General features: G+C 44.7%; 1 protein-coding gene across 2 annotated transcripts in view; it reads left to right on the top strand.

The window, feature by feature from the left end:
• Positions 1–23,594, top strand: part of FAM98B (family with sequence similarity 98 member B) — a 45,616-nt gene that overhangs the window by 16,727 nt on the left and 5,295 nt on the right. For both annotated transcript variants that reach the window (XM_048854137.2, XM_048854138.2), the window contains 3 exons: positions 2,784–2,864; positions 3,754–3,870; positions 12,937–13,104. In XM_048854137.2, coding sequence (XP_048710094.1) covers positions 2,784–2,864; positions 3,754–3,870; positions 12,937–13,104 — 366 coding nt within the window. The remainder of the gene's footprint in view (positions 1–2,783; positions 2,865–3,753; positions 3,871–12,936; positions 13,105–23,594) is intronic.

Here is a 23,594-nt window from a genome sequence, read left to right as displayed (position 1 = left end):
TGATTCTGGATGGAAGTGTGTATGTATTCTTTTAAACTCACAAAAGTATGGTATAGAAATTAGAGAAATTTTCACAGCTCATCAGTTTAATCTCCCCGCCAATACAAGGTTGTTTCCTCTAGAACATCTTACAGTTTTTGTTCATAAGAAACTAGACAATGGGGCATCTCACTTTGAGAACACTTTTTCTGATGTTTAAATTGTCTGTTACTTAGTTTCATTGCGTATGGTATAGTCTACCTTTGTGTGTTGTCTGTGTTTATGGCTTCTTCCTAATAATTATTTGATATAGAGCCCAGAATTGTAGTCCCCTTGTGTAGTAACCCTATCCCATTGCAAATTCATCTCTGATTTGCTGTTAACTCTCGTTTCTAGGTCTCTTTCAGCATCAGAGCTTTCCAGGTTTTCTTTCCCACATTATGCTTGTTTTAGATTGATATAATATTTTTTCTTTTTCCTGTCGGATGTCTGGGTTTGTATTTTTTCCTAAGTGAATCTCACTTCGATACATTTTGCTCTTCTTTGTGATCTTATTAGAGCATTTAAAATTACATTTCTGTCCCCAACTGTGTGTGTGCGCGCAACTTCTTTTAGTGTCATTTCTAATGATCATTTAATGTGCTTCCTATTCCCTCTTCCCACCGATCCTTGCAGTTCACCAACTCTGCCACCACAAAGGTTGTTACTTTGCTATTTATTAACTTTAGTTAATCCATTTTTCACATCCCATGATAGTATTTATTTAAGCCAATTTGACTTTTGAGGCAGATGTTGTGATATGGTATACAAATAGTTTTACTAAAATCCAGGCACAGTGGCCAGACCCTTGGCTATGGCTAAGGAATGCGCAGCTCATGCTAGCGTGTGAACACATGGCTTTGAAATTCTCCTGATCCTGGTATGGATATACACGAGAGTGGTACCCCTGTTAATTTGGACAAGTCTGAAGTTGGCTGTAAATTATGCAGGCTGCTGATGCCCTCAAGGAGCCAGTATAGCAGATGGGGGATCAGTGGGGCATAAGGAAGCACTGGCCATGTCCTCTTTTCTTATCCACAGTCTTATTGTGAGCAGCACTGGGGAGGGGGTGGCAGAGGAGATTCTAAACTACCAGAGGATCACCTTACACTGTATAGCAGGCCATTTTGTGCTGGAGTCAAAGCAGTAAGTTTTTCCAGACAGTTTTCTATTCATTTCAGTGTGCTATTGGTTAACAGTCTGTAAGGCGAACTCACAGTTTGAAGAAACTTACTTCAGTGCCTTCTATCTGTGTCACTGATGACGTAAGGGAAAACAAACACAAAATACCATGTTTTCCAAAAGAAAAGTGGGGGAAAGGTTCTTGCTCTCCTTGGGCTATATAAACACTCATATATGAGACATACTGAACAGAAATTTTCCTCTTGGTTTTGTTGACACCAAGAAAAATAAAACCATGAATCAGATATTAAAAAAAGGAAAACGGGAAAGAATTAACTCACTTAAAAATATTGCTACTAAAATAGATTTCTTAACGCATTGATGATGCTGTAGATTTTGATTCCTAGTGACAGCCTAAAGCTTCTTAACAATTATTGCAAAGATCCTATAATGTATATAAAATATGGCAGCTCTCAACCCTCTGGCAGAAAGGTCTAAGATTGTTGGAGTTTTAGTGGAAAGAGAATTTGGAATTTATCCTTATACCATGTATCTTCTTCAAATGCCCGTGTACATGCAGATAATTTCAGCCCTGAGGAAATGATCTGTTGGTTTGCCTTGGGTCTAGGGTTATAATGGCATCCTTTCTTATCCTTCATAGAGTGTAAAATTGCGTCAGTTCTAGCTTTATTTTCATTTGTTTATTTGGACAATAATCATCCACAGTTTTGTGTATGTTTTAAAAAAAAAAAGAGGATATTGTCCCTTCTTCAAGCATCCCAAGTTCACATCCTAAATTTGCTATGGACCGTACTGTTCAGATGCGCAGAATCCTGCATAAAGGATCAAACATTTCAATAACTACCCACATAATTTCTACATGACTTTGAGGCCAATTGAAGAACTGCACATGAAGAAGACAGCTGAATGAAGAGGGAGCTTATATCAAGGTGGTATGGAACAGTTTGCTATGATGAAAGGGATGATGCAGCTAGAGCAGTTTTGAGGAAGGTAGAGGAGAGCATGGAGAACATAAGGGAAAATAAGAAACTAAAGGCAGAAGTGTAAGCAGGGGTGGTGCTGGTCAGACCTCTGAAGATAAGTCTGTAGAATTGAATACAGAAGAAAGCTAGTAATGGGATTAAGAGACAAGTGGCAAGACAAGATCATTAGCTACTACTTTTAATACTAGTGTTTATCTTTAGCTTCATATATGAGCATATATGCTCCCAAAATATTTCACTTCACAATTACTGATGGGTCATTTGGTGCTGGATTTCCTTGTTTCCAGCTGCTACATTGCATTAGATAGCTAAAATACAATAAATATTTCACTCATTCTAATTTTCACTGTAAGTAACTGCCGAAGTTGTCACAGGGCTATTATGTGATTGTGGGTGGCCCACATAATTGCAGTTGACAGTGGAAGTGATCCATGAGACAGTTAAGATGTGGTCCCTGCTATGAAAATATTTAAGAGCTCCTCTTACAAGGCATGTTAGCAAGCTAAAATATACTAGTCTAATTTTATATGAAGATAATGAACACTGCATAATAGGACCAATTTTTGGTAAAAACTTGTGCTGAAGTACGTTTGGGAGCATGAGTTGTTTTCTGAGAAGGGTGTGTGTGTTTTGTTTCAGATCAAGGACATTCTTTCAAAAGTAAAAAATACCCACATGGGGAAACCACTGCTAACAACACCTTTGAATCCTGATCAGATGGTAAAACCCCTCTCCATTTTACTTCCCTTATTTCATATAATCGGCAAAATTAATGCTGGTGACCTTATTTTCTGGCTTTTTATACTTGTTTTGCAGTTTCTATTTTAAGTAGTGTGATAGTGAATGTTCACAAAAAGAAAAGGAGTACTTGAGGCACCTTAGAGACTAACCAATTTATTTGAGCATGAGCTTTCGTGAGCTACAGCTCACTTCATCGGATGCATACTGTGGAAACTGCAGAAGACATTATATACACAGAGACCATGAAACAATACCTATTACTAGCCGGAGAGTGAGTTTGTGTGTGTGGTTTTTGGAGGGGGTGGGGGGGGTGAGAAAACCTGGATTTGTGCTGGAAATGGCCCACCTTGATGATCACTTTAGATAAGCTATTACCAGCAGGAGAGCGGGGTGGGAGGAGGTATTGTTTCATGGTCTCTGTGTATATAATGTCTTCTGCAGTTTCCACAGTATGCATCCGATGAAGTGAGCTATAGCTCACGAAAGCTCATGCTCAAATAAATTGGTTAGTCTCTAAGGTGCCACAAGTACTCCTTTTCTTTTTGCAAATACAGACTAACTCGGCTGTTACTCTGAAACCAGTGAATGTTCAGTGTTAAATTTGATTTAATGGTATAATACCTTTTATGACCTCCTGTTGATATACTTCATACACTAGTTTGTTTATAGATTTAAATTAATGTAACAAAATCATGTAGAAGATATTCACTTACATTGTAGCAGTTGGTCACAGCCTAATTTTTGTTAAGTGGTTTTTCATGATGGTCAACTGTTGACAGACATTTTTGTTGGTGAGGCAGGTTAGCTTGTGGGGCCTTGTGTATTTTAATGGAATCAAATATTTGTCCTGTTTATTGCAATGCCGTAGGAAAGATTGGAAAAAATCAATGATGCCCTCTGCAGTGAATATGAATGTCGTCGTCGGATGTTAATGAAGCGGCTTGATGTGACCGTACAATCTTTTGGATGGTCTGATAGAGCAAAGGTAAACATGCTTTATTGTTTGCTTCCTGTAGGTGGTGGTAGTTTGTTACAATTCTCTAAGCTGTCTTACCGAAGACATCTCATTACAACTAACTTTTCTGAGCACTACTTGTAACATACATTCCCTGCATGTTGTGAAGAGAGAAGGATTTGACTAGACAGTCAAATCCACCAATCCTTGTGATCCACATAGATTTCAGTGGTGTTCTTCACTTGAAGATGTCAGTCTCCCTTTGTTTTTGTTTTTCCCTTGTGCTATTGTAGGAAAAAGCTTCAAAGTCTTCCTCATATCGAGAGAGACACACCCACCCACTCCTCAAGGAGAGCTACAGAATCCTTGGGATCGTTCTAAAGAACCTGCTAACTGTGAATGCTGCCAGTTAATGAACCCCAAGCTTCTGAACCTAGCACAAGGCCATATTCAAATAGCCATTTGTGTCTCCTCTGCTAGTTTCAATTCAAACTTTATCAAGATGAATAGTAGCTTGTATCAGAAAAATTCAGTTATCAGTAATGGTTCAGTGAGCCATAAAGGTGGTATCTGCCTCATGGGGAAGCTTCCAAATCACTACTATAGGGTATGCCTGCTGGTGTCAGAGTTTTTCCAAAAGACTTAAGAAAAAGATAGTCACTGTGGAACAAACCATTTATGCATCAGTAACTGTCTGTCCCACCATCCTAATGGCTGAGTATGTTTTCAGATTATGTCTAGGCATTTCTATGGTGCTCACGGTCTTACTCTCTTTTTTTTTTTCAAGTATTCATATATTATTAATCATCCCAGCATCTCTGAGAGGTAGAAAAGTATTATCAGGGGTGCAGAGAGATTTTTGGGGAGGCCGAAGCAAAATCTGAAACAGTCCCCCCCCATCTTTTCAAAAAACCAACCAAACAAAAAAACAGATTCCATGACCATAAGGGACCATTGGGAGGTATCTACTTTGACCTCCTGCAAAACACTGGTCATAGACCTTCCCCAAAATAATTGCTACAGCATACTTTTAGACAAACATCCAATCTTGATTTTAAAAATTATCAGTGATGGAGAATCCACCACAACTCTTGGTAAATGGGTTATAAATGTACACCTTATTTCCATCAGAATTTGTCTAGCTCCAACTTCCAGCGATAGGATCATGTTAAACCTTTTCTCTCCTATACTGAAGAGCCCATTATTAAATATTTGTTCCCCATATACATACTTACACTTTAATCAAGTCACTTTTAACCCTCTCTTTGTTAAGCTAAATAGTCACTATAAGGCATATTTTTTAATACTTTAATCATTCTCGTGGCTTTTCTCTGAACCCTCTCCAGTTTATCAACATCTTCTTGAATTGTGAGCACCAGAACGGGACACAGTATTCCAGCATGAAACATTGAGGCAGAATAATCCTCTCTACTCAAGACTCCTGTGTTTATGCATCCCTGGATCGCATTAGCTTTTTTGACCACTGTGTCACAGTGGAAGCTTGTGTTCAGCTGAGTCCATCCTGACTCCCAAATCTTTTTCAGAGTCACTGCTTTCCAGGAGAGAGTCCTTCATCCTATAAGTATTTGGTACATTCTTTGTTCCTAGGTGTATATATTTACATTTAACTGTATTAAAATGTATATTGTTTGCCTTCACCTAGTCTACCAAACAGACCAGATCACTCTGAATCAGTGACCTGTCCTCTTAAATTATTTACCACTCCCCCAATTTTTATGTCATCTGCCAACTTTATTGGTGGTGATTTCGTGCTTTCTTCCAGGTCATTGGTAAAAAAGTTAAATAGCATAGGTTCAGGAACCGATCCTGCGGGACTCCACTGGAACACAACTGCTCAATGATAAGACTAAGATTTTGTCATGGTTATTTTTAGTGAAATTCACAGACAGGTCACAGGCTTTGTGAATTTTTTTTTATTGCCCATGACCTATCTGTGACTTTACTAAAAATAATGGGGGGGAGGGCTAAATGGGGGGAGGGATAGCTCAGTGGTTTGAGCATTGGCCTGCTAAACCCAGGGTTGTGAATTCAATCCTTGCGGGGGCCATTTAGGGATCTGGGGCAAAACTGGGGATTGGTCCTGCTTTGAACAGGGGGTTGGACTAGATGACCTCCTGAGGTCCCTTCCAGCCCTGATATTCTGTGATAGCTTTCTAGTTTTTTAATCAAAATGTTTTGTGGTACCAAGTCAAATGCCTTAGAGAAGTCTGAGTACATTACATCAAAACTGTTAACTTTATTAACCAAACTTGTAATCTCATCCAAAAAAGATATCAGGTTATTTTGACAGGATCTTTTTTCCACAAATGCATGCTGATTGGTATTAATTATATTACCCTCCTTTAATTCTTTATTAATCGAGCAAATATCAGCTGCTCCATTCTGATTTTGCCTAAGATTGATGTCAGGCTGACAGGCCTATAATTATCTGGGTCATCCCATTTACCCTTTTTAACAATTGGCACAACTTCACCTTTCTTCTAATCTTCTGGAATTTCCTCACTGCTTCAAGACTTATTACAAAAAATCAACATTAAATATCCAACAAGCTCCTGAGCCAGCTCTTTTTAAACTCTTGGATGCAAGGTATCTGGACCAGATAATTTAAAAATGTTTAACTTTAGTTTCTTTTTAACATCCTCCAGAGATACCAGTAATATGGAATAGTGTTATCGCCAAATGAGGAAACAATACTATCTGCTTTTCTCCCAGATACAGAACAGAAATATTTATTGAACATTTCTGCCTTTTCTGCAATATTATCCATAATTGTACTGTTTCCATCTAGTAATGGACCTATATCTTTGTCAAGATTCTTTTTATTTCTAATATATTGTAAAAATTTCCTTATTGTCCTTAACACTGCTGGCCTTAGATTTATCTGTGTCCATTTGTTTCCCTTATCAGTTTTCCTCAATTCCTAACTTCAGCTTTATATTCATTATTGTTAACTTCTCCTTTCCTCCATTTGTTTTTTCACTTACTCTCTAAACCTGGTCAGTTTTTTGACCAGTAGGCCGCCTTCCTGGATATCAGTTACTCAGAAACAGGCAATGCTATTTTTGACATAGAAAGCCCTTTTTCCCACGTGATCCTTCTAAATAGTTTATAACCATTGATTTTAACATTCCAATTGTGTGAATCATCCCACCAGGTTTCAGTAATACCCAAGTAGATTGAATTTATGCTCATAAATGAGTAATTCTGATTCCTCTTGCTTGTTATCCACAGTTTTAGCGTTGGTGGATGGGCAATTCAAGAACTATTTCTTTTCATGTCCCTTGGTTCCCTGATGAATTATGATCTCAACATCTTGATTTTTGTGTGGAGTGTTCCTAAATTCTCTCTTTTAAAAAAAAAAAAAAAATCTGCCTTTATTGCTGAGGAGAGGCACTTCTGTAGGTTTTGGAGAACAAGGTTACCTTGAAGCTGTGGCTTCTGTCCTGTTGGTCTGGGCCCAGCTCTCTTTCAGGTTGTGCAACCTGGTGCCAGGTTGTAATGCTGCACGCTCAAATTTACCCAGCTGCCTCTCCTGAGTGGCACTGCAACTCTTTAGGCCAGGCTGCAATGCCACTCAGTTTGAGGAAGAGGGCAGGGAAATGAGGCCCAGGGCAAACTGTCCCTTTTCCTCCCTCATCCCTCTCCCCCAGCAGCTCTGGTTATTTTGCAAATTAGGAAGCTGAGACACACTGAGGTTGTGATTTGACCGTTAGACGTACAGGAAGCTTACGGAAGCACTGGGAATAGCGCACAGACATCCTAACTCCCCGTTCTGTGCATGAACCGCAAGACTACCTTTCCTCACAAAGGAATACAATAGTTTAGGTCCTGTTCATTTTTAAACCGGTTTAAGGCTTTGCATGTATACTGAAAATAATGGGAAACAACATACAGTTCTGTTTTTAAAAACCTACCTGGTGTTCTCTGTTGTAGCTTTAGTGCAAGTGGAGACAAAACCTCAGTTGCATGACTCTCATTAAATATCAGTGGGAGTGATACAGCTACATCTTCGTATACAGAGTTGAAAATTTATTCTCAAACATTCAGCTATTGCTTCTTTGTGCACCTCTCACCTCAGCAGCTTGCATGAATGTTGATGCACTGTAGGAGTGGAAAGGAAAAGGGAGTTAACTCATTGTGGTAAGGAGACTACTGCATACATTTCTTTCTTTTCTCCCTCTTCACCAACACACTTTTTTTTTTCTTACCTTATGACTGAAGAGCAACTGATACAGTAGAATTCAGAGCAAGGCAACTTTTATTTTGGTGCCTAAATAGGGATGTAAGTACCTAACTTTAGACATCCAAGCTTGAAGATATAGGCCTATATTACGATTTTATACCAAGGATAAAGTAGAGGTTGTTTGTCTTATATGGTTCCACATTGCTCTTTGTGTACAACTATATAAATCTTCACATTTAAATAATTAAAAATAATATTAATAAATAGTATTATTAAAATTGTATTTAATTTATGATCGTAGCTTAAATTAACTTAATTTGAGTCGTTTGACTTCGTATTAGTCCCTAGATGTGACATTAAACACTATTTAAATGGTTTTTGTTCAATCATGAAGAAAGTGTACCATTGTTTTATTTAATGAAGTTAAAGTGGTGAGATGAGTCAGCAGCCTGTTCTTAGAAACTCTGGAAATCTCAGTAACTGTATTTTGTTTTTGCAGAAGACCTATTGTAATCTTGCATTAAAGGTTACTGGGTAGATTTTTTTCAAAGGGTTGAAGTGCAGCTTCCCTTTTGAGGGTACAATTTTTGCCTGCGAAATTGAATTGAAGTGCAAATCTGAGTACTTATGTCTCTTCATACCTGAACACAGCTACACAGGAGGTAGCAAGAGGCACAAGTACTCAATTTTATAGCTATTGTTAAAATTATGTAAAATGCAGGTATAATATTGGTGGGTGTAGATTGCACCTGAAAAAAACTGCTTTTGGAAAATTTTAAACTTAGTCTTGAGAAATCAATTTTCAGTTGTGTTTAGCTTTTCATAACATGTACATGGAATCTTATAAATATTTAGCTGAGAACAATATATATTTACAAGAGCAGATTTCAGATATGTATGATATATTCATATGACAGGTGGGCAAACTACGGCCTGCAGGCTACATCCGGCCCACGGGAACCTCCTGCCCAGTCCCTGAGCTCCTGGCCCGGGAGGCTAGCCCCCCGCTGTTCCCCCTCCCCCTCAGCCTCAGCTCACTGCTCTGCCAGCGCAATGCTCTGGGTGGCGGGGCTGCAAGCTCCTGGGGCCGTGCAGCTGCAGAGCCCGGCCTGACCCAGTGCTCTGAGCTGCGTGGTGGCGTGGCTGGCTCCAGCTGGGCAGCATGGCTGTAGTGCCGCCAGCCACCGATGCTCCCGGCAGCGTGGTAAGGGGGCAGGGAGCGGGGGGGGGGCATGTTGGATAGAGGGCAGAGGAATTCGGGAGGGACGGTTGGGGGAAAGGGGTGTGGATAGAGGTCAGGGTGGTCAGGAATGTGAGGAAGGGGGGTTGAATGGGGGCAGTCAGGAATGAGAGGAAGGGTTGGATGGGGCGGCAGGGGGCAGTCGGGGCGGGGGGGGGGTCCAGGGGCGGTCAGGGGACAGGGACTGGTGGATGGGGCAGGAGTCCCAGGGGGGCCATTAGGGGGCAAGAAGCAGGGGGGATTGGATAGGGGGCGGGGGTTGGGCCATGCCTGGCTGTTTGTGGAGGCACAGCCTCCCCTAACCGGCCCTCCATAGAATTTTGGAAACCCGATGTGGCCCTAAGGCCAAAAAGTTGGCCCGCCCCTGTCATATGACCTACTGTTTGGTTTTTGTATAGCTTGCAAGATTCTGGGGGTCAGGGCTTTGAGCCAGGTGACTCCTTAATTGAGGAACTGAGGTTACAGAAGAAGCTGCGGAGATCCAGATCCTTCTCTCCCTGTTTTCCTTAGTACTTTCAGCTCTAGCAGTAGGTGGAAAGGTTCATTCCTTGAAATGTGCAGCTCTTCTTAGAGATACCAAAATCAAGGACTATCTTCAGAGAGGCATTTTCTCTCCTCCCTACCTTCTGGTGTGGAGTCATGTAGTCTAGGCAGCCTCCTTCACCTGATATTGTCCTGAATGTTATACAGTTGGGAAGGATCTCAGTTAATGCTGGGTGAGATTTAACTTAGTTCTGTTGGATTAGTTGAGAAGTGGGGGGGCAGAGCTGCAGAGAACATCCATTTCCCACCCTTTTCACATCAGGCTTGCCCCTTCTCTAACTGTAGATCACTCAGGGAGGAACTGCAGAGAGGAATAGGGAACTATGCAGAGAAGAGACAACTCCTTTATTCTATGTCCCCACCAGCTTTTTGTCCCCTCTCCTCATGCAGGTGGAAGGAACAATTTGACCCTTTGTTTAGCTAATTTTAGCCTTTTGTATGTTATGTGTAAAATCTTACTATCTTTAGGTTCTTCCTCTTTTTCTGTAGTAATAGTAAAAACATTAGTTTATTTCCTATAGTTTATAACTTCCCCAAACAGTAACATTTGGACTGAAATTATCCTTCTGAGTCCAGAGGTGAATTGCCTTTATTCATTTAGATCAGGAGTCGACAAACTACGGCCCGCAGGCCATGTCCAGGCCATCAGGCCTTTTAATCTGGCCCTTGAGCTCCCGCCAGGGAGCAGGGTCAGGGGCTCGCCGCGCAGCTCCTGGAAGCAGCAGCATGTCTCCCCTCCAGCTCCTATTCATAGGGGAGCCAGGGGGCTCCGCACACTGACCCTGCCCCAAACAGCTCCCATTGGCTGGAATCGCGGCTAATGAGAGCTGGAGGGGCAGCGCCTGTGGATGGGGAAGCACACAGATCCACATGGCCGGCGCCACGCCACGTCACCGTGTAGGAGCCGTAGGGGGCACGCCGCTGCTTCTGGGAGCTGTGGGGGTGGCGCCTGCAGACGGGGCAGCGCGTAGAGCCACTTGGCTGCACCTCTGCATAGGAGCTGGAGTGGGGACATGCTGCTGCTTCTGGTAAGTGCTGCCCGGAGCCTGCACCACTGAGGTCTCCCGCCCTCCCCCCCCCCCCCCCCCAACTCCCTGCCTCAGCCCTGATCTCCCTCCGAACCCCTGGGTCCCACCTTCCTGCACCCCAAACTCCTCATCCCACCCTAACCCCAGAGCCTGCACCCCCAGCCAGAGCCCTTGGCTCCCTGCTCCCCAGCTCTCTGCCTCAGCTCAGAGTCCCCTCCTGTTGTCCAAACCCCTCAGTTCTAGCCCAGGGCACCCTCCTGCACCCCAACCCCTCTTCCTCAGCCCCACCCCAGAGCCCACATCCCCAGCTGGAGCCCTCATCCGCTCCCCTGCCCCAGCCTGGAGTCCACCCCCCCCACCCTGAACTCCTCATTTCTGGCCCCACCCCAGAGCCTGCATCCCAAGCTGGAGCCCTCACCCCCTGCTGCACCCCAACCCCCGATTTTGTGAGCATTCGTGGCCCACCATACAATTTTTATACCCACATGTGGCCCTCAGGCCAAAAAGTTTGCCCACCCCTGATATTATTGGCCCCTGTGTTTCTGTTTTTTGACCATGCTGTTTTTTGAATTCAGGTTTTCAGTTTCCCACAGTGGGAAAGTCCTACTGTCATTCATTCCTTAACAATATATTACTGCAGGGAACAGTGTGTGTCCAGTGTCAGTGGGCAAATGTCCAGTTGATCTGAAGCTCCCAGTCTCCCAAGGAGCATTTTTTTCTCCCTTTGTTCCCTGTTTTTAAAAGTTCATATTTTCTCTCCTTCTCAGTTTCTTTTCACATTCTGCACAATGTCACTGTAGTTTTGCCCTTCTTGCTGGTATCTGTGCAAATACTGATTTTTTTTGGTAATCAATTGACCATATTTTCAAGATGTTATGTTTTCATGTTGCTTATCATTGGGTACATTTCATTCCCTTAAAATAGCAGCCTTATTTCTAAAGTGCTGGACCTTTGGGTACTTTGGAAAATAGAGATTCCATTTGTCTCCAGTGGGAAGGAGAGGGGTTGTCGTGGTGTGATGAATGTGGGAATGCTCAATATTTTTATGAGCTATCTGTATGACTCTGTACCTGTCATGTTGGCATTGCTATCCATTGCGGGGGCGGGGGGAGAATTTATTTTCTCCAAACGATGTGGGAGATCAGGGTAGGTATTTGAGACATATAGCCACTAGGACTTTCTGGGCTGGAGTAACACATTTGAGTGGAAGCCCTACAGAGACAATGGAAACTGCAATGATCAAAACTTAACACCTAGCTGCAGAGGCAGCTGAAGATGAGGACACGGCATGGCTGTGTCCAGAGAACAAAGACAAAAGGTACCAGGTGTCTACGTTAAGAGCTGAGCTATCAGAGATACAGGATAGTCACCTGAAACTAATGGAAATGAAACAAGACGGAGAAGGGAGGCAGAGATGGTTCCTTCAGCAACATGGCTCAAGGGAGCCTTGTCTTGAGCCAGTCTGAACTGTCTTAACCTTCACTTCTCTATGCTAACCTAAGCACTTTTAGATTATGTATACCAGGTGACTAATAAATGGTTACCTTGTTTTTGAAAAGGCTGCCTGCATATACATACTGAGAGCATTGCACCATGAAGGGGTACAGAACAAGCCTCCCGCAGGCTTCTGGCTTGGCTGGATTTGCTGCAAGGAGCCACAGAGAAACAGGGATGGCTAGTATTCAAAGGCCCAGTTTTGGACCCATGGACGCTGTGGGCCTTCCCCTGTAGAACTGTTTGGACCCTTGGGGTTTGACACATTAAAGGGGTCACTCACAAGGGACTGGTTACAGGATGGGGCATGGACTAGACCATGTCAATTTGTGACAGGTAATACTAGGATTCAGCATTAATGAAACATCTGCATTACCATTTTTTTGTGTACAGTAGCTGATTGTTGTGAGCAAGGCCAGGAGACATTTATAAGAGTGACTGGCACTGTTTTTACTAAGGTAGTTTGAATGTCTAAACTTTGTGCTCTGTGTGTAAGTCACCAAACAGCACACGAACAGCCATTGAGCGTTTGCATTTTTATGCATGAAATACTTAGCAACTGAATTATATTTGACTTTATCATTTAGGTTAAAACAGATGACATAGCGAGAATTTATCAGCCCAAGCGTTACGCACTGTCTCCTAAAACAACCATTACGTTTGCTCACCTTCTTGCTGCTCGAGAAGACTTATCAAAGATCATAAGGACAAGTAGTGGATCTACACGAGAAAAGACAGCCTGTGCCATCAATAAGGTATACTTTTCTTTCTCTTGTGGATTCATAGAGCTATTGAAAGTAATGTGGTATAACTGATAATGTGTAATTAATGATATCTTTAGCAAGAATGTTGACTTTTGCTTATCCTCTATAATACAGTTTTCCTTCTTTTTTGCAAACTGCTTGTATTTAGTGCACTTGAAAAGGAAGGGCTGCAGCACTCCCATAAGCATCACTACAGCTCCATTGTCCTAGTTTTTGTTACAAAGTACACTGCACACTCCTTTTGTTGGCCTGTAAAGTACATACACTACACCCCTGCCCCGTACGGGTATAAATAGCAGCAGATGGTGAGGCATTGCTTAGGCAAGTAAAGACTCTCTGGAACTGTGTGGGTATGAACCCTATACGGCTTTCTACTCACCCATGCAGTGCTTTCCCTGTCCACACTGCTATTTTTAGCAGTGTGGTGTCCCACTGCCTCCTTGCTGCAGGATCCTTGCCCTGCTGCAGTGAAAGACTCCAGCAGCAAGGAAAGGCTCTGACAATTCCACACTGATGAGCTTTTCTGCTCTGCCTCCCCCATGCCAGAGCCTTTCACTGTTGCATGTAGCTATACACTGCAGTGTGAACATAGCCTGCTTTTCATTGTGGTGCGTAACTACGCATACCCTACATGCGTCCTCAAGAGGTAAGTAGTATGTGTATATATAGACCTACAGTCACTTTCGCACTGAGATAAAATAATTCTAGATAAGAATTGCAGTGGATGGAAAAAGGAGGATTTAGAATCTCACGCCTCCTACAGTGGTATTCCTTTCTTATGCTTCAGGAGGCAGGACCAAATCTGTCAGTCCCTGGGTATGACAAATGCTTGACTCTCTTCTGGAAAATTTGCCAGTTCACTGCCTCCCAGCAGCAACAACAGATGGTCCACCATCCTGTTTTCTCTGAGCAGGTCACATATGCAACTTGGAGCGAGCCTGAGTATAAGAATGAACTGTCTGCTTCAGGATCTCCTCTCTCAGAGGAGAGATTCCTTTCAGGATAAAGCTAGGAAGCAGAGCTGGTCATCCCTGTGGGTCCTGAATCTCAGTCATATAAATAAAAATATCTTTCCTTCAACTTCCAGAAGAGAGCTCGGTATACCTCTAATAATTACAAAAGCATGTGGTAATTCCCACTCCAATTTAACTAAACAAGATTAAGAGGCTCTCTAATCTGTCTAAAAAAATCTTGTGCTGGTACAAAACAAAAGATCAGACTGTCACCCTCCCAATAGTTAATTCAGCCATTGCTAAACTTATGGATTAATTGGACAGCCATTCAAAGGCAACCTTCTACCGAAAGAGCCAGCTAAGCCTCTCCTACTACTGCAGTTAGGCAGGGTTGGCAGGCTCCCTGTCAAAGGAGAACCCACTGAACTTAAGGGAGGAAGGACGGTCCTGTGATTGAGGCACTAGGTCCCAGGAGATCTGGGTTCAGTTCCTGGGGATCTTGGGCAAATCACTTAATCTCTCTGTGTCTGGGTTTCCCTTCTGTAAAATTGGGGATATACTTCACATTTTTGTTGTAAAGATGACTCCTTTAATATTTATGAATGCTATGATGCTGGGGACCACAGAAGTACCTAGCCTATACCAGAACACCATTATTTCTAGATAAGATGGTACTGTCCTTTTTTTTTCTTTTTCTTTTTGTCACTTTTGAAAGATCTCCTAAATCAAGGATTGGTAGTGCACCTAAACCTACGGATACTCAACAGTGTAGATGCTAAATAGAAACAACTGTTGGGAGAAGGGAAGCAATTAACAGACTCCTAGCTTTGAGAAAAAAATAAACAGACTTGGAATCTGCTAAAATTTGGTTCAGTTGTGCTTCATGGTGTAGAGAAGAACATGAAGAATCAAAGCATCAAATACATTTCTAATTCTGGAATACTGCTGGGGTAGTCTGGCGATTGAACTGAAGGCATACGCTTTCTAAAAGCATTCATCAGCATATTGGTGGTGAATAGTTCTAGGAGTCTTCCCCTTATATCAAGTGCTTTTTCACAGCAGTCTCCCTGTTTAACCTTCTGGAAATATATAGGGGAGCCCTGTGGAAGTTGAATCTGTAGTTGGACACATTAGTTTTGATTTACTTCTCCATTGAAGGAGCATTACAAGTGGCTATCACTTGAGCAATGGAAGTCTTGGGAACTGGGAGAATTATTGGTGGAGTCACAGTCCTGTACCTTCAGTGCTGATAAAGAGGTATTCTTCCTGGAGCCTGGTTTAATTCCAAAAGTTTCACTGTGTCTTTCACAGAGTGGAGATGATTCTTTCCCAATTCTGCACCAAACCAGAACACCCCAAAGAAAGGCAATGATGCATGCTAAATGTCTGCAGGGTGCTCAAAACATATAAGATCACAGGCCTGTAGAAAGTCTTGTGCCCTAGTTGTACTATAACACCCATGAGGTAAAGAAGGTATCTATTAGGTAGTTAAAATTTTGCATCAAGAAGGCTTGCAAAACGAAAGCTCTAAAATCTTTAGGTAAAAGTTAAGTCAGCAAAGCAGAGCAGTATCCCTTTCCTGGGCAGAGAACTCCTCATTTGAAGAAATCTGCAAGGTAGCAACTTGTCTATCTCTGCATGTGTTCATGAGACTTAACATGTTAGCCATCCAAACTTCAGCAGATATCTCCTTCAGAAGACTGTACATTGTGGTACCTCAGTCTATTTTCTGAATACAGCCTGCAACTAATTAGCATTAAAAGCCTGCTCTTGAAGTTGCACTGCTGTTTTAAAAAAAAAAAAAAAAAAAAAAAATCCCACTGAAAGGATGGTGAGCCTGTGTGAAAGATGGTACCTGATGATTCTTTGAGTGGCCCAGTATATTCCTGCTTATGGGTAATGCACTGACCAGTGCAGCCCAACTGTTGAATCTTCTCCAAGCAGTGCCTGTTGGAGTGCTCATGCACTCTCACCTATCCCTCCCCTCAATGTTTGCTAATGTTCTGAGGGGAAGGGCATAAAAGGGGGCTCCTTGTTTCTTCCAACCTCAGCACCAGACGAAGTGAACAGTCTGTTCCTGAGGATCCAGGGTTTTCTCCTACTGTAGTGTCTTATAGGAATAGTCTATTAATATTAGATAATTAGTTAATAATTAGATAATATAGTTAGTGTGTTTTAATTTACAGTATGAAACATCGCATCTGGTAGTTAACATTTTAGGAGCTCCTTCGAGAAGTAGGATGGACTTTTGCAACCTGTTAAACTAGTTTGTGCAACTCTTGCTTCCTGCCAACCTATCTCTAAGAGGGCAGATAAACACACAATGTCTTCCTGATGGCCCCGTGTTTAGCAAGGGAGAGCAATGTGTTTGGCAGATCAATTAAGCAGGGACAGCTCTCAGATGCATGAGTGGTCGTTAAAGGACCAAGTGTTGTAGGCCGGTTTGCAACCAGGTTCAACAAAAAGTTGTCACCGTGCCTTCTTGGGTCACAACTGAGAATACCAAATTCAGGACAATCTGCTAGGGAAAAGGGTAGACACCCCCCCTCCCCCCCACCCACAAACTGGTGGTTATTCTTCCATGAGATATACCAAACCAGCAACAAAAGTAAAATTCTGGCTCACCTCACTGGCTAACAAGTCAGAAATGCAGCCTCCATAGGTATTCCAGTCTTGGATTCAACACCCAGACACTAGACTTAATGATGAGTGGTTATTTAAAACCAACTTCATCAAACAAAAGGTTCTTCAGATCCCAAAAGACGAGCCACACACCCAGGTCAATATACAACTCAGATCTTATCCAGTAATCACACTGATGCCAATCCTTTAGGATCTGAAATCTAAAGGTTTGTTTATAAAAAGAATGAGAGGTAAGAGTTAAAATTAGTTAAAGGAATCAAATACATACAATAAATGCAAAGTTCTTGGTTCAGGCTTATAGTGGTGATGGAATAAACTGCTGGCTTGTTAAATCTCTGGTTGCTTCCAAATCATTGGAAGGTCCTCAGTCCTTTGCTTAGAATGCTCCCATTAGTATAAGCTCATAGTCCAGGGTCTTAAGCAAGAAAGAGGCCAAATAGAGATGTTTCCAGGGCCTTTTACAGCATCTGCCAAGTAAAGGGAATTCCATTGTTCTCACTGTTGAAAATTACAGGTAACAAGATGGTGGTTGGAGTCACATGAGCAAGTCACATGTCCATGCATGCTTGGCTTAGTCATAGCAGAGGTCATTATCCATATTCCAGTTAGAACGTTCACAGGAAAGTCCATTAAGTGTAGATAGGCATCTTCCATTGTGAGTTAAGTGTTCTTTGATGAACCATTCACTTAAATAGTTCCTTCACAATGTGCTGGCTAAATACCTTGTGGGTGCTACCCAAAAGCAAACGCATTTGAAATATATATATATAGAGCCAATACTCATAACTTCAAATACAAAAATGATACATGCATACAAATTGGATAATCATATTCAGCAAATCGTAACTTTTGTGTAGACCCTATACTTGACATACTTTGTATAAGACTTGTTGCAATTATATAACAGCAGTGGCAACAATGATCTACGTGGCCATATTTTAATCAGATAACGTCACAGAAGTGTCATCTCTTTGTCCAAGAGTAGAAAAGGACAACTGGTCTATCTCCTACTTTCCTAGTGCACTGGGGAAAGTGGCTTCTGTATACAGTAAAAGCTGTATTATCCGGCACTTTACCAACTGGAAAGCTTTAGAAACCAGCATTTCTGATCTCTCCCAGTACAAATTTTCAATAGGGTTGCCAGGTATTTGGTTTTCGACCAGAACGCCCAGTCTAAAAGGGACCCTGGTCAGCACTGCTGACAGCACAGCAAGCGGCGACATGTCCTTGCTGCTACTAGGCGGAGGAATGGCCAAGGGGGCTCTGTGCGCTGCCCCCACCCTGAGTGCTGGCTCCGCAGCCAATGGGTGGAGGCAGCGTGCATAGCCCCCGGCCACACCTCTGCCTAGGAGCAGCAGGGACATGTCACCAATTGCAGGGAGCCACCTGAGGTCAGCACTGCCCAGAACTGGTACCCTAAAACCCCTCCCCCGCCCAACCCCCCTGCCCTGGGCCTGCTCCCATGGTCAAACTCCCTCCCAGAGCCCATGCCCCGCACTCCTTACCGCGCCCCAACCCATTAGTAAGTATAATTCTTAGTTAACTAGAATTTTTAGCTAACCAGCACCCCTCATTCCTCCAACGTGCCGGATAACAAAGCTTTTACTTTACTTCCCTCCTCCCCCCCCCACCTTTCCATTAATTCAGAAGGTGGTGAAGAACATGAGATAGGACAAGGCAAGGTTAATTTGGGTCACGTGGCTTGGCAAGGACAGCAATGGTATATGGATATAGACCTGCTTCAGCTGTCAGGAGGAGTGTATTGACTGCTTCCCTTGTCGTTGTACCTGGTGTTACAATAGTATGGCAGAATTCTTCATCCGTATCCTCAGTCTCTTCATCTGATGGCCTGGTTTGTCAGACTCTGACTAGTGGAAGAGCAATCCTGTTCAGTAATGGTTCAGAATTATTGCTTACCTTTAGAAAGCAGTCTGCAAGAAAATGTTGTCACTTGCAGTGGGCTCAGTTTCTCTTTTTACAATACAGTGTAATTTTGAGTTGCAGTTACTGCCTCTGTTCTGTGTTTTGGAATATGTGATCTGTTTAAAGCCTAAAGGGTTATGATTCTTCTCTGAATCCACTTGGTGGCTCTGTCAGCTTATTTTGTCTTTATGGATGGTAGATCATTATTTGCGCATGGTGCAGTTAAAAAGTTCTTAAAGGGGTTATGTAACAGGTCTCCTTTCTTGAGAGATACTGTTGCAGCATGGGATCTTAAGTTTTGTCTGTGCTTATGCAGCTGCCTTTTGAAACCTTGCCAAGAGTCTTCTTTCTTTATCTGTTAATATTGTTTATTATTCCTATAACATCTGCTAGGAGGCTGAGTGAATTGTATGCGTTGATGGCAGACCTGCCATTTATCATTTTTCATAGGGATAAACTGTTCCTTACACTTGACCCAAGGGTTTTGCCAAATATAGTGTCAGAGTTTCACATCAGACAATAAATTTACCGTTTTTTTTTCCCCCCAAAGCCAAACAGTTAATGTGCAAGGGTCTGTAGAGCTAGAATCTGGGACCATGGAGATCATGGGCTGCTGACACCTCTGCATCACTACTAGAGGCTACTCCTGGGGGAATACTGCAGGCATGCAGAATTCATGTCCCCTTTAGATTCTCTCCCTCTCCCCCCCCCCCCCGGAGAAAATACATTCTGCAGGAGAGGTGCTGTAGTTACACCTTTCACCCACCAAGGGCTGCTGTGGCGCCAGAACAGAGGGCAGCTGGCTCACAGACTGGAGCAGCCAGCTGTGGAGAGGCTGTGTTCCTCACAGTGCCCTGCTTGCGGGGCTAGATGAGAGGTTATGATGAGGGGGGACAGTGCGGGGCAGGCTGGGCTTCTGGGGGGGTGTCCTATAGACTGGGACAGAGGCACAGGGGCTAGTGGGGTGACCGCATTGAGCCAGGGACTGAATGGGAGTGGGGGTGCAGGGCCACATGGGGGGTAGCGGGGTGCAGGAACACATGGGGACAGGGGGAGGAGGGGTGGCTGAGTGGGGGTGCAGGGACACATGGGGATGGGGCGAGGGGAGTGGAGGGATACGTGGGATGCGGGGAGGAGGGATAGCTAAGAGGGAGTGCAGGGATTCATGGGGACAGGGAGAAGGGGGTGGCTGAGTTGGGGTGTAGAGACACATGGGGATAGGGGCAGATGTGCCTGACTGAATGGAGAGGCTAGGGATCAGCCAGAGTATGCATGGGGGAGGCTCACTAACACCCCCCCAGCAAACAAAATAAAACAAAAAACCCTATTCCATACTTCTTCCATCTACACCCAACAATCCTTCAGGTTCTTTCCCAGGCTCCTTCCCAGCAACTGCTTCCCTTGCCCTCCGTTTCTCTGCTACCCCTGACTCCCATAAGCCTTTGCTCTGCTTCTGAGGGGTGCAAGAAATACATTTCTTCTTCGAGTGATTGCTCAAATTGATTCCAATTAGGTGTGCGCGCACTGCGCACGTGGCTGTCACAAAGTTTTTCCCCTAGCCAATGTTCCCTCTAATTTTTGACAGGCCATGTGTGCAAAAAATTTCTTCAGTGCAAATTTTTGTGCATGCGGTGTTTTTGCCACATGCGCAGGGTTTAGGATCTGTGTGCGCACGCGCACAGCTTAGGGGGAACGGTGCCCCTAGCAGCATCCATTGGGTCGGCTGTGGAGCCCCCTGGAGTGGCGCCTGCATGGCACTCAATATATGACCCTGCCAACCCGGCGCCCCCTCAGTTCCTTCTTACCGCCCATGATGGTCATTGGAACTGTGGCGTCTTGCTTAGCAAGTTCTTACGTTTCCTTAGCTTGATTCTAATAGTAGTTGTTCTTATTTGTAGTTTCTTTTTTGATTTTGTTGTAGTTAGTAGCAGTTGGGTTGGGGGTTTCCCTCCGCTCCGATTGCTTTCCTTTGGGAGGGCTCTCGTGCCCAAATCCCCGGGATTCAAACCCTGCATATCCTGCGACAAGCCCATGCCAACGGGCGACCTCCACGACTCTTGTGTGAAGTGTCTGGGGGAGCCTCACCAAGCCAAAAAGTGCAGGATCTGTAAGGGGTTTCGTCCTAGGACCAAAAAGGAGCGGGACTTTCATCTTAAGTGCCACCTCTTAAGGAGCTGCTTAGACCCCAGCCTCCTTCGGTGCAGCAGGACCCAGCACCGAGTTCTTCGGTGCGCTGCGCCCCGGTGGCAGTGGTGGAAGCGGCACCATGGATGGACTCCAGCTGAGATCGGCCGCTCCAGAAGCAGGAGAAGAGCAGCTCTCCTGCGTGGAGGCCCACCCCCCTGGAGCTGGCCAATTGGGCACGTCCCAAAGAGGCAGGGCCGGCTCCAGGCACCAGCTTTCCAAGCAGGTGCTTGGGGTGGCATTCAGAATGGGGCGGCAGTCCGTGTCCCGCAGCGGCAATTCGGCAGCAGCTCCGACGCTCTTTTGGGCGCAGCAGCAATTCGGTGGTGACTGCTTGGGGCAGCAAAACTGGTAGAGCCACCCCTGCAGAGAGGAGCGCCCGGGGGCAAAGGCTGTGGACACGGCACTGCCGACTTCAGCCCCGCAAGGGAGCCGTTGAGTCCAATGCCATTGGACACCCCGACCCACAGCATTGTGGAAGTACAGCTGCCATCCACCCCTGACACCTTTGCGGCTGCGAGGGACCTCGTTGCCATGACAGCATAGGGGTCTCCTCTTCTCCGCAACAAGCGTCCGGTGCCTCAGCGTGTGGCACAGTCTCGAGGCAAGCCAGCATTGATCTGACCGTGGGTTGAACCTCGGCACCGTTCAAGGTCCTGGCACTGCTCGGAGTCCCAGCACTGGTCGCACTCATGGCACCGGTCAGACTTCAAGCACCGCTCCTGAATGTGGCGCCGCTCTGTACAGCTGTCGCCTTCGTGGAGTAGGTCCCGGACTCTGCACTGATCTTGCCGCAGTTCACCATCTCAGCACTGCTCCAGGTCATGACACCCTCCCCAGCCTTAGGATGCCGCTCTCCAGCTTCTTGGCGCCGTTCGCCAGAGCAGGTCCGCTCGGAACCTCCCTGGCCCTTGCGGTCCTGATCCCGTTCCTCAGGCTCGGAGATGGGGTCTCGGTATTCGGAGTGGGAGTGGTGCCGGTCAGACCGTGGACGCCCTGATGTGGGGGCAGGCCCATGGCAGGCGCACTGGTAAGGACCCACTCAGTGGCCGTTTTGGACCCCGTGGGCATACCAGCAAGCCCAAAGTGCGCAGTCTGGAGCTTCCTGATTGGCCACATCTGAACCAAGAGTGCCGGAAGCCTCGGCCAGTCGGCCCACTTCTAGGGGTGCGGAGGAGACACCCGCCCCCCCCCCGCCCCCCTTGGCCTCTTCGTCCTCCTCCCCTGACGAGGCTGTAGCGCAGGCTCCGGGCTGCCCTCCATAGACAGCTGCATCCACCAGGACCTTCTGCCCAGCGACCGAGTTGTGGGTGGTTTGGCCTGGTCGTCAGGAACCTGAGGCCAAGGGGTAGGTCCAGAATCAGGAGCCAGGTGTCTGAGCCAAAAGTGGAAACCGGGGTCATACAAAAAACAGGAGCTGAAGCCAAGGGACACTGCTGAGTTGGAAGTCAAAGAGCCATAGTCTAGGGTCTGAGCCGGAGCAGTCAGTCACCAGGCCGACAGTGTTCAGGGCCTGGAACAAGACAAAGGACAGGAGCCGGAAACAGGGCAGCGTTGAAGGCAGGAACTGGGGACGAAGCTGGGAGTCAGGAAGTGGACAGGGGGGTCCGTAGTATCAACTTGCCAGGATCCACCTTGTTGCACAGACTACTTCCTGTGTCTCTTTTGTCAGGTAACAGGTGATCAGCAGCCCAAAGGTCCCTCAAGGTGAAGTTCCAAAGGCTGAATATGTAGATGGGAGTTTACAGTCCCTTCCTCCAAGTATTTACTAGGAGTTCCACTTCAGACATATTGTCCCAAAAGATCATTTGTGTCTGCTACATTGTTCAGCATAGTTTTTTGAAGCTCACAGTACTTCCTAGAGATCACCTTAATCCTGTCTTCCTCTTAAAGATATTCCATACAGCCCCACAGTAATACATAAACCAGCTGTATTTTTAATACAACGAACTCCTAAAGTACTTTAAACTTTAATTCAATAAGATTTCTCCAGAATATTGCAGGAAATGGCCATAAATGTCACAAGAATCCTTGCTGTTGTAGCCGTGTCGGTCCCAGGATATTAGAGAAACGAGGTGGGTGAGGTAATATCTTTTGTTGGACCAACTTCTGTTGGTGTGAGAGAGAAGCTTTTGAACTTACACAGAGCTCTTCTTCAGGTCTGGGAAACTTACTCAGGGCTTGTCTTCATGTACAGTGCTGCAGCGGTGTGCAGCTGAGCTCCTTTAGTACTTTAGTGAAGACATTACCATGCTGACGGGAGAGTTTCTCCCACTGGCATTGTTAATCCACCTCCCCAAGAGCTGGTAGCTGTCTCAACTGGAGAAGCTCTCCCATTGACATAGTGCTATCTACACAGCGGTTAGGTAAGTATAATTATGTTGCTCAGGAGTGTGATTTTTCACGTCCCTGAGTGACATAGTCATACCAATATAGGTCTGAAATGTAGACCTAGCCTGAGTAAGTTTTCCAGACCTGAAGAAGAGCTCTGTGTAAATTTGAAAGCTTGTTTCTCGCACTGACAGAAGTTGGTCCAACAAAAGATATTACCTCAGCCACCTTGTCTCTCATAAGAATCCTTACACATTTTCCAATTTCGGAAGCCGCTTCATTGGGCAGATTTCTCAAAGAGGCAGCCTAGCCTTCCCTGGAAGCTAACAGGTTTGGGCCTGCTTTTTTGAAGCTACAGAGCAGAAGAAACCCATTGTAGAAATGCAAAAAGAAAAGGAGTATTTGTGGCACCTTAGAGACTAACCAATTTATTTGAGCATGAGCTTT

This window comes from Caretta caretta, chromosome 6 (assembly GCF_965140235.1).
Source record: "Caretta caretta isolate rCarCar2 chromosome 6, rCarCar1.hap1, whole genome shotgun sequence".
Classification (NCBI taxonomy): Eukaryota; Metazoa; Chordata; order Testudines; family Cheloniidae; genus Caretta; species Caretta caretta.
The sequence above is the reverse complement of the archived record's forward strand: the minus strand, read 5'-3'. Positions and strand labels throughout refer to the sequence as shown.